At 40.0% G+C, this 11,593-nt stretch overlaps 1 protein-coding gene across 1 annotated transcript; it reads right to left on the bottom strand.

Moving 5' to 3' along the window:
* Window positions 1–1,780: 1,780 nt before the first annotated feature.
* LOC129700847 (selenoprotein Pb-like) lies at window positions 1,781–10,850 on the bottom strand. Its single transcript, XM_055641604.1, has 5 exons — window positions 10,695–10,850; window positions 6,885–7,106; window positions 5,496–5,708; window positions 4,469–4,601; window positions 1,781–4,174 (listed from the first exon to the last, which is right to left on the bottom strand). The coding sequence occupies exons 2-5, from the start codon at window positions 7,085–7,087 to the stop codon at window positions 4,106–4,108; spliced, it is 618 nt and encodes a 205-aa protein (XP_055497579.1). The 5' UTR covers window positions 7,088–7,106; window positions 10,695–10,850; the 3' UTR covers window positions 1,781–4,105.
* Between the last annotated feature and the right edge of the window lie 743 nt (window positions 10,851–11,593).

The raw sequence follows: 11,593 nt of genomic DNA, 5'->3' as shown, positions 1-11,593 counted from the left end.
CTGAGAATCTGTCCCAGCCCCGTGTGTGTGATTTTGGCGCTGTTTAGAGGGGGCGGGTTTAAAACACGATTTTTACTAGGCTGTTGCAATCGAAAATGTTCAGCCTAGTAAATCATTAACGGAAAATCGCTGAAAGACCCCGTCGCAAAAGGTATTATTAGTTTTTATGGCCTTGTATAATAGTTATAGTAGTTTAAAAATCACTCTCTAAACCCGCAACCTCTCGCAGCCCCAGGGTTTTATAAAGCAAACAATTAAAGGTATGTACCTTATTTTTACATTAAAAGGGGCTTCTTAAGAACCCTGTGTATAAAGTTTTCTATAGCGAATAGTTCATTTTGGGCTCTTTATATCCCGCAGTATTTTTCTGGGTATTTGAGGGCACAAATCCAGCGCAATGTGAACGTTCTAAACCAGCGCGTTCACAGGAACCCACTAGAAAGCCGATTTAAAATAGACTTTAATTTACAGCAATTGAACACTAAATTCCTTCCATTTGACCTATAAATTGATGTAAATGAGATTTTAAAATCATGTTTTATTGTGAATTATTTGTGAATATTATTTGGACACTTAGGCTATTTAAAAATGTTAATCATTTATTAAGAAATGGATAGATGTTTAGATCTAGTAATTGAAGTTTGAAATTAGCTACAATTGGGTAACTAACTAATTATATGCTTTAATTTCAGGTCCTCCAAGTAAGATTATTTTATATTTGTTTCAGAATGGTTCAATCTATGATAACTGAAAATTTCATTCAGTTCTCTTAATTTTTAAGAAGGTTATGGGCTTTTGACTGTCCATGATCACAGCTTTTTTGTTATGTCCATAGAAAATCAATAGGGAACAAGATGCTAATTTCCGAGTATGAAAATGGCCATAACTTTTTTATTACTTGAGATATGAAAGTGAATTAGGTGTCAAATTAAACTTATTGTTATGCTTTATCTGATGGGATAAATTGCAGACTTGATTTTTTAAATCTCAAAATTTTGTAACATTGCTACATTTGCCTAACTAATCCACATCCTGCTGCAATTCTTGATACCCTTCCTCTCTGTTTACAATACCACTATTTTAGTGTCACCTGCTAATTTATTAACTATGTTACCTCCAAACTTACTAACTATGCCTAACACATTCTCATCTCAGTTGCCAATATAAATGACAAACAACAATGTGTCCAGCGCAGACCAGTGAGCAAATAGTTATGGGCCTCCAGTCCAAAAATCTAAGTTCCATCATCATCCTTTGTTTCCTACCATCAAGCCAATTACATATCCAGCTCACAGCTCTCCCTGTATCCCATGCGATCTAACTGTGCGTGACGCAGTGGCCCAGGTGGGAGACTTTATGCCTCACAGCGCCCGAGACCCAGGTTCAATCCTGCCTTGGGGTGGTGTCTATGGAGTTTGCACATTCTCCCTGAGATTGTGTGGGCTTCCTCTGGGTGCTCTGGTTTCCAAAATGTATAAAAATGGCCTTTATTAAAATCTGACAATGTGCACTTTAACCACGTGATTTTTTTCTATTACAAATTGTTTCTACAATTATTTGATGTTTCAAAGGAGAATCATATGTAGTATTTGATGGTTGGAAGAGTTCTGCAGGAATCTGGGTGGAAGAAAATGGCTGAGATAGCAATTAGAATTGGAAACATTGCATTCAAAATTATAACCACACCAGCGCTTGTACATTTTTAAATGTCACTTGGAATCACTTGGATATTTTTTTCATTTCACTTGTTTATGTTGTAATTGAAAGAAAACCCTCAACATTCAATTTCAATAGCTATTTATTGATCACCAGTTTAGGTTATTAAAAAGATAATTACATTTTTCATTGAGATAAATTTTACATAATAAAAAGGCAAAAAAATGCAGATGTTGGAAACATGAAACAAACTAAAATTAGTAACAGCACCGAATAAGTAAACACAAATACCACACACACCTGACAACATGCAGATTGAAAGAGAGTAGTTTAGAGATAGAGCATGGAAACAGGCCCATGGGTCCACCAAGCACACGCGATCATCGATCACCTGTTCACACTTTTCTATATTACCCCACTTTTTCATCCATTCCCTACGTTTGGGGCAATTTAAAGAAGTCAATAATTTGGGATTGACTGTCTTTGGAATGTGGGAACACCTGGAGGAAGCACACAAGGGAGAACATGCAAATTCCACACAGACGGCACCAGAGGTCAGGATCAAATATGGGTTACTGGTGCTGAGAGTTTGCTGCTCTACCAGCCGTGCCACTGTGCTGCCACTAATGACCGTGACAGGACTCCAACCTGCAATCTTCTGATGATGTGACATCAAACACTAACGTCGGATTCCTTATGCATTAGGCCAAAAGGGCACTTCCTTCCAGTTTCCAAGAGTTTCAGTTATGCAAATCAAAGCAAGGTAACAATTGGGATGAAAAAAATGTCCAAAGGATGGAAACTACCTGAGTTGCTAGATATTCATGTGCATACAAAATCCCCAAATGAAGTTGAAGAACAGAAGCATTGGTAGCAACGGATGGAATCCTTGTTAAACACCAAGTTACTTCCATCAGATGCAATGGACTAGAGGGAAATATTGTTGGCAAAGCACTAATGCTGTAAATTCAATATCTGACTCCATTCAATTGATCTTGGGCAAATCACAAGGATGCTGTACCATTTCCCAAAACTACTGTGATACAAGAAGAGGCTACATAACCCACCTGGCTCCTTATTGAAAATACTGCTGAACCCCATTGTCATACTCTTTCTCCTTTGCTTTGCAAGTTATTTTTCCGCAAAGCACATACCAAATACCCTTTTGAACCCTTGATTGAGTCAATTTCATAAAGGGATGTTCTTCGAGTACATCCTGTGTATGGAGGGATGTGTTAGGAAGAAAGGTCAGCATTCATTGAAGCCGAGAAGAATGAGAGATGTTCTTATTGAAACATACAAGAGTCTTAGAGAAGTTGACAAGGTAAATGCTAGATAATTGTTGGCTACATGATATAATCTAAGACTTCAGGGAATCAGGGAGGAAGTAATAAATGCAGAAAGAGATTTTATCTCAAAGGTTTGAGTGTCTTCGGAATTGTTTGCCCCAGAATGCTATGGAGGCCGAATCGAATATATTCAAAGCTGACATAGATAACTTGTTTTAATCAGGAGGAGAATCAAGGGTGTGGTAGAGAAGACGGACAAGGAAAGTTGGATCAGTCATGATCTTACTCAATGGCAGAATAAACTCGGGGCCTAATGCCCATTTAAAAAAATCTTCTCGTCTTATGATCGGAATGGTGGTGACAATCTGTACAAATCAGTTAAAAACTTTTCCTTTAAGTTTTCTGTGCAGTGGTCAGTCTATAGCTACTAGTACCTAGCTTGAACCTTAGACATCATTGAGCACAAGAACACCATAGAAATAGGTTCTACTGAATAATACATCAAAAGCCAAATCAAAATATTAATATTTAACATAGAGCATCTCTGTGAAGGTAATAATCCAACATTCCTCCTCATCTTCCCTTCCCACAATAAACATTCTACTATCTTTGTGGATAACAAGGAATGTCCCAATTTAGCTTATTCTTGGTACCCCACATATATCTCCATGTAGGAGATGCAAAAGAACACAGGATTCAGGTGAGATCATGGTGACTAGATCACTTGTTTTCCTATATTCATAAGAACAGCTGGATTGATACATGCTTTGGATCAATGAGGTGGGGGGGCAGTGGGGTGGATTAAAGGGGCCACAAAAGTTCCCCCGTTAGTTAACTGGGGTAGTAATTTACTTTCATCATGATTTCACTATCAATACTCATCATTAATGCCAGATTAGACTGCAGTCATGTGCAGATTATCAGAATGAATGGGATTAAAAAGATGTGATATTATATATATTCATCCTCAAATAAAAACAATATTACCTCAAGATAGCAAATGTCAAACTAGCATCCTTACATCAATATGAGTATTTTATTGTCATATGTCCCAAAACGAAAGAAAGGAATTCTTACTTGCAGCATAGGGATCAATATTGACATTTGGCTCTTATTTGTGAAGGAAACTTTTTCCATTATTCTCCAATCTTAAAATATCTTTATTTCAAGCTCCTGGAATGATGTTGAGAATATTCCCAGTTGGGTCCAGTTGAGATGTAGCTGGTCGCCTGTTGCAATAACAAAATTGAGTTTCAAAAGTCATGCTTTTCAAACCTGTGGTATTAGAATGAATATAATTTACTCTATAGATGACGGTGAGGTTACAAGAAAAGAAAAGGATGGCTTCAGTCTCCTTTGAAAAAAAAATCAGTCTAGTAGTTAATTTACTGATGCATTGTTCTATGACATTTTCAGGAATAAAGATGCCACAAACACTTTTTAAACTATTGTGACCCCCCCCCCCCCCCCCTTACCAGCCATCAGTGCAATCTTTCCGAGACATGATTAATGCTAACAATTACCTCCAGAGTGGTACTGCTGCCCATGCAGTTCCCACAGTAATCTGTGTTATATGTAGCCATGATTGCCGCTTCAACATAGCGAAAGTTAAGGTAGCTGTATGGAGATGTGATATGAAAGGTCAATTTGCCACATCTAGGGGAAAGATAAAAAAGAAAAATTCACAAACATTGAATTAACCAGGCAAATTACAAAGCAAGCAATCCCACTTCCAAATTTAAATTACAATACAATTGGAGTAAAAAAACAAACTGCTGATGGAACTCAGCTCGTTGGGCAGCATCTGTAAAGGAAACCATTCAGATAACATTATGAGTTGAAACTGATTTACAAGGTAAACACGAGACCTCAACAACCATTCAGTTTGTAAAATAATAGCTAGTATCATGGTGGCAAAAAGGGCCATCTTGATTTTGTGCCACCCAGACCAAAAAAATTCTAAACTTATTTCCTGGCCAACATAATTTACAAATCTCGTCTGCCTCACCCGAATAAAAAAAGGGACAAAAATATAACATATCAAGCAAGATTAGTTTTGTTGATTATATAAAACAAGGAACTGTAGATGCTGGTTTACAATAACAAGACACCTAGTACTGGAGTGACTCAGTGGATCAGGCAGCAACCCTGGAGAACAAGGATATGTGTCGTTTTGGCTAGGGGCACGGCTCGAGATGTCACCCATCGACGTTCTCCAGGGATGTGGCCTGACCTGCTGAATTGCTCCAGCATTTTGTGTCTTACTATTGCTGATGGTTGCATGCACGTCAAGGAGCAGCAGATCTGGTTTGGTGATAATGGCAAACTGGACTCTACATGGTTACTTGGCAAGGAACCAAAGGGCCATTCCCCAATTGGTAAAGCAAAAGATTGCTCTTAATTTCTTTATCATACAAAAGTACAACATAGGTATTGCAACTTTCCCAGTGGTCTTACCAATACTTAACTAGTATACACAAATATTTGAAGAGATCAATGAACCTGCTTAACAACAATGTTCGATTCAGTGCTACAACTAAAAATACGAACCTATCATAGATGAGGAAGTCATCCTTGTTCCCCCTCAGGATGCGCCAAACATCAGGTTGAAACGCTGATTGCTGATAAACAGTGATATTCTTGGGAGTTTTCAGTTTGAGTTTCCAATACATGGCCCTGGATTCAAGTGTTTTCTCATTCACGATAATATAATGTATATTCTTCAAGCCTTGAAGGGAAAGCTTGTCACGCAAAATGCCTAATCTATTAAAAAAAATGCAAGCCGTCAATACCATTACTTTACTGAGTGTAGTGTGAAGGCAAGTATGCAGGTTAGAGATTTCAAATTTCATTTTGTTTTTAAAATGCGTATGCCTAGTGATCTCATGGTGTCACAGAATGCTTCGAAAGATAAACTTTTTGTTCACTGAATCCAGCAATGTCACAAGCTATCTTTATTATTTACCTTTGAATCTGAAATGTTTCTAAAGCAACAGACAACAGTAATCGGTTCTAAGAAATATTTTTCTTATTGTAAAATAAATCTTTTAATAAGGGAAAAAAATGTGAAACATCAGCTTGAAACAGTGATTGCTGGTAAATAGTGATACTCATGGGAGTATTTTGTTTGAGTTTCCAAAGCATGGTCAAAGCTTGAGGAAGCAGTGTCACAGTGGTAGACTTGTTGCCTTACAGTGCAAGAGTTCAATCCTGACTATGGGTGCTGTCTGTACAGAGTTTGTATGTTCTCCCTGTGACCGCATGGGTTTTCTCAGGGTGCTCCGGGTTCCTCCCACATTCCAAAGACATGCGGGCTAATCAGCTTCTGCAAATTGTCTTTTTGTGTGTATGATAGAACTAGTGTATGGGTGATCATTGGTCAGCGCGGTCTCAGTGGGCCGAAGGGCCTGTTTCCACGCTGTATGTCTAAACTAAATGGCCCTGGATTCAAGAATTTTCTCATTCACAATAACATAATGTAAATTCTGTAAGCCTTGATGGGAAAACTTGCCAAACATGACCAAATCAAAAGTTTCATAATAGAAATAAAGTTTATGTTTTAACATACGGTCTCAATCACCATATAAACAATAAGGAATAGTTAATTTCCAAGAACACTTTATAAAAATAGCCCTCAGTACTTTTGATGTCTGTACCAGCATATCGTTTCACATCTGCAGTTCTTGACAACATAATCTCTTGGTTTGTGTCTACCAGAGAAAAGCCATTGAACAAAAGGGTTGTTTTCCTCTCTACCATCGACCTAGAGTGGATGAGAGGAAATGAAAAGCAAGAGCTTGTCACTTCTTGGCACTCTCATGCACTGGCTAACAGATAATGAGAGAAAGGGTCGACAGCAAGTCACCAGCCAATGCTCTTGCATAGATGATGGTGTAGAACATTTGTACAAGAACAGTTTAGGTAAAGTGCCATACTTACTTAGCAGCCTGCGTTAGGCAGAACTGTCAGCTTGCTTTGAGAAGGGCCACCACAACCAGTTGCCCAGACAGCTGCTCCATTGGACTTTGGTTTCCAATCTCCCAGTGAGGAGCCACCTGACAGATTCTGGTGTCATTGTTTGCTGCTGCCAGAGTGATTGCTGCCCCCACAAGAATGATGAGTAATGATCGCTGCAATCCCATCACGATCCCTTGCACGTTCCTAAAATTTGGATTAGATAAAGAAAAACTTATTTTAAAATTGAAAAATTTAAATGTAGAAGACTCCAATTATCCTGTTTGTCAATTTTACTCTGTAAAATTTGACATAAAGCCCAGTTCAAGTAACTTTTACAGACAGATTCGGAGTGGAACATTTGGTTCAGTTGACCTATTTCAGAATTTTTCTCTTAAAAAGGCAAACCCAATAGATGCCATTTATTCTGCGCACTTAGCCAGAATAGCCTACCAATTTCTTCTGGTTTCATTAAAAGATAATTATATGTTAGTGACACGTTCCTGGAAATGCTAATGAGTTTATGCAACATCTGTGGAAAGAGAAACATTTAAATAATCCAGGGCAATGATTAAATAAAATTTATCACTTGAAATGTTTATTCTAAACTGCCCTGCTGAGTATCTCCAGTTTCTACAGTAATATGCTTTTAGGAGTCAGAGACAAACAACATAGAAACAAATCCTCTGGTCCACCATCTACATTAATCCCACTTGATTCGCCCACATTATACTCAACTCCTGCCAGATTCTATCACTCAACTACACACTTGAGACAATTTAGTGGTCAATTAACCTGCCAGCAAGTCCATGAGATTCAGTTAAAAAATGGAGCACCTGGCGGAAACCCACATGTAGGGAGCTGCGCATGTGCAAAACCAACAGAGGAAGCATTGGATATCAGGATTGAACCCAGATCGTTGGAATTGTGAGGCAACTGCGCCCCTGTGCAACCTCCAAATCTGCACATCAATATTTTAGATTCTGATCCATCATGTAGAACGAACACGTATTTTCAGAGACACCATTCTCAGGCTAAGGAGCAGATGTATGAAAAACTGCATTTGGTGTTTAACAGTGTGACTTCCTCAACATTGGAGAAAGCAGAAGCAGACACTCAATCCACAGGGCCGACCCCCAGCTTCCAGCTGTATGCCTCAATTTCCAGCCCCGCTCCCATTCTGACCCATCTGTCGGTGGCATCCTCACTGTCATTGCAAGGCCCGGTGCAACTTGAACAACAGCTTAGCTTCTGTCTAAGCATTTTGAAAACTCACGAGATAAAAAATTTCAGGTAGACCACACTTTAATCTTTTCCCATTATCCTGCTCATGAAGAAGGTTCTCGATCCTAAACGTCACCCATTCCTTCTCTTTAGATGCTGCCTGTTCCGTTGCGTTACTCCAGCTTTTTGTGTCTATCTTCGGTTTCAAACCAGCATCTGCAGTTCATTCCTACACATCCTGTTCCTGAACCTTTCTCATCCTGTATTTCTTTAAAATGTCTTGTCACTGGTAAGTACTTCTGCTCTTTATTAACTGATCTGTCTTATTTCTATGTAGTACTTTGCCTTATTCCTCACTCAACTTTGCTTTGAAAACTGAAAGCCTCTATTCTTCCTCCAGTTCTGAGGAAGAGCACTGACATCAATCACTAATTGATATATTTTTCCATAGATGCTGCTTGACCAGAGTTCTTCCAGCAATTCCTTTTTTTGAGCAGATATGATTCAAACAACCTAACCATCTCTTTTTAATCCTGTAGTTAAACAAAGTGCATTTGCCACAAATATTTGAAAGGCAACACCATCCTTTGATTGCCCAAAGATGTTCAAAGTTACTCCAAATAGCTTGGGCTTTTCCTCAGTTTTCAATCTGAGAAGACAGAGATATTAAACTAAACTAAGACTAAAGATGCATTGATAGGCCTCTTTTTTTTAAACCATAAATCCAGTCAAAAACAAATCATGGAACACCAATATTTGACCATGCAATCGCTGGATTGGATCCAGGAATAACGTGTTTGCTCCATGCGGAGAGTTCAAGTCGGCCATGTCTATATTCTCTAGAGTATATATGAGGGGAGATTTCAGAGCTCAACAAACTGACTGTTTCCCAAATTGAGGAGTTTGGAATCAAAGCTCACGGTCTCAGGATATGGGATGGACCATTGCAGACTAAGATGAGGAGAATTGTCTTTATTCGGATGGTAGTGAATCTTTGGAATTCTTCACCCAAGGGGGCTGTAGAGACTGAGTAACTGAGTTCATTCAGTGGTCAACTGATTTTGGAACCTTAATGGAATCAAGGGATGCAAGGATAGTGCAGAAGAAAACATTGTGGTAGCAATTATTATCTTGCTGAATAGCAAAACAGCTTAAAATCCAATTGCCTACAATTGCAGTTACTCCCTACATGTCACCAGCAACATTATAAAGGCGAGCAGCAAAAACGTCAACACCACCATGTTTTATTTTAGCCAAAACAGGATATCAGCATTGCGCACAGAAGTTACTTAAGGGGCCTCTAAACGTGATCAACATCTGCTGACAATGTTTAGAGTTAGGGAATGGGTTGTTGAAGGAAAAATCCATCTACTCCACAATCTCCTGGTGTGGCAAATCTGGTTTTGGTTATATGCCAAGTAGTATGGAACCAATCGGCATTCATCTCAGAAATGTCACGCAATTCTTTGAGAAGGTATGCTTTCTGAAATGTGTTTGATTAAATCAGCGCAGCCAGTTTGTGAACGATGTTTTTATGCCCCCCCCCCTCCCCCCCCCAAGAGCGCCAATTCAATGTTTTGATAGTGTGTGTGTGTGTGTGTGTGTGTGTGTGTGTGTGTGTGTGTGTGTGGGGGGGGGGGGGGGGGGGGGGGGGGGGGGGGGGGGGGGGGGGGAGGATTACTCTTATTTAAGACTAGCTCTTTGTGCGGAGGAGAGCACGGTGTGAAAGACGGTACCTGGGGAACATGGCAAATTTAAACGTTAAACCTAAGTCCAACGGCGGAAGACTGAGCTGATAGATTGACACAATCGGGGCGACTTCCACTGCCGTTACCAAAATGCAGGAACACAAACATGTGTGGGAAAGAACAGCAGAAGCTGGTTTAAATCGAAGGTAGACGCAAAATGCTGGAGTAACTCAGCGGGACAGGAAGATTGAAGTTGGGTCTCGACTCGAAACCCTTCCCTCCAGAGATGCTGCCTGTCCCGCTGAGTTACTCCAGCTTTTTGTATCTACCTTCGGAGCAAAAACTACCTTCGGAGCAAAAACATGATCAGGTTTAAAAAAAAAACTTAAAACATGCAGCCTGCCTCCATTGGGTAAAGAATGTCGAGGGATATACTTTGCAAAATGGCCTTCTAGTAATTTCGTAATGAAATGTAGATAATTTGAGTGTTGTGTATAGGTGTTGAAACGTTTGCCGACAGAAAATCGCAAGCATGTCAATTTCGTGATAGACGACATTAGCAAAGCCTGGTAACATTCCACAAATGGGTTTGATCTTGTTCCAAAATAGGGTCCAAATGCTTTCCATTTGACGGAGGGAGTTAAGTAAATGGGGTGCCAATACTTAAAATTTAAAAAAAAAACAATAGCAATCAGCGTTAAATGCAATTTTCTGCCTTTTGCGCACCAACAATTTGAAAGCGGGAGATATTTCTCCTTGTCGACTCTCCATTCCTCCATTAGCTGCCGATGCCACCCCCTGCAGGCAGAAATTCTGATCCGGATCCTCAACAACAAAACGCCTGCTCTTTTATTTCTGATTTACAAACTAAGTTCGAACATACCTTGTTTACATCCCACTGCAACACGAAAGTGGCCAAACAAACACCACAGCACTGAAACACTTCCAAACAGCAAATGAAGCGTCAAGTTGGGAAAGGGGGGAGTGGCGTCAAGTTGGGGAAATGGGAAGTGACGTCAAGTTGGGAAAAGGGGAAGTACAACCAAAGACTCCGCTCTATAATCTTTGAGTACAACGGGATCTGGGGGTCCTTGTACATCAGTCTATGAAAGTAAGCATGCAGGTACAGCAGGCAGTGAAGAAAGCGAATGGCATGTTGGCCTTTATACCAAGAGGAATAGAATATAGGAGCAAAGAGGTCCTTCTGCAGTGGTACAGAGCCCTAGTGTGACCACACCTGGAGTATTGTGTGCAGTTTTGGTCCCCTAGCTTGAGGAAGGACATTCTTGCTATTGAGAGAGTGCAGCGTAGGTTTGCAAGGTTAATTCCCTGGATGGCGGGACTGTCATATGCTGAGAGAATGGAGCAGCTGGGCTTGTACACTCTGGAGTTTAGAAGTGGTGAGTCTGTGGAATTCTCTGCCTCAGAGGGCGGTGGAGGCAGGTTCTCTGGATGCTTTCAAGAGAGAGCTAGATAGGGCTCTTAAGAATAGCGCAGTCGGGGGAAATGGGGAGAAGGCAGGAACGAGGTACTGATTGGGGATGATCAGACATGATCACATTGAATGGCGGTGCAGGCTCGAAGGGCCAAATGGCCTACTCCTGCACCTATTGTCTATTGAAGCATTACATATGCGGATATGCCTCGCCACAAGATCCGCCCACAAGAACTAATGAGAGGCTAAGATACGCCCCAGAAGCATTGTGACCAACTAATCAATTCAAGAATGATAACTATCTACATTTAAAAATAACTTTTAGAATGTTTTTTTTTTTCAAACAT

The sequence above is a fragment of the Leucoraja erinacea genome, chromosome 10 (genome assembly GCF_028641065.1).
Source record: "Leucoraja erinacea ecotype New England chromosome 10, Leri_hhj_1, whole genome shotgun sequence".
In the NCBI taxonomy this organism is placed as follows: Eukaryota; Metazoa; Chordata; class Chondrichthyes; order Rajiformes; family Rajidae; genus Leucoraja; species Leucoraja erinaceus.
The sequence above is the reverse complement of the archived record's forward strand: the minus strand, read 5'-3'. Positions and strand labels throughout refer to the sequence as shown.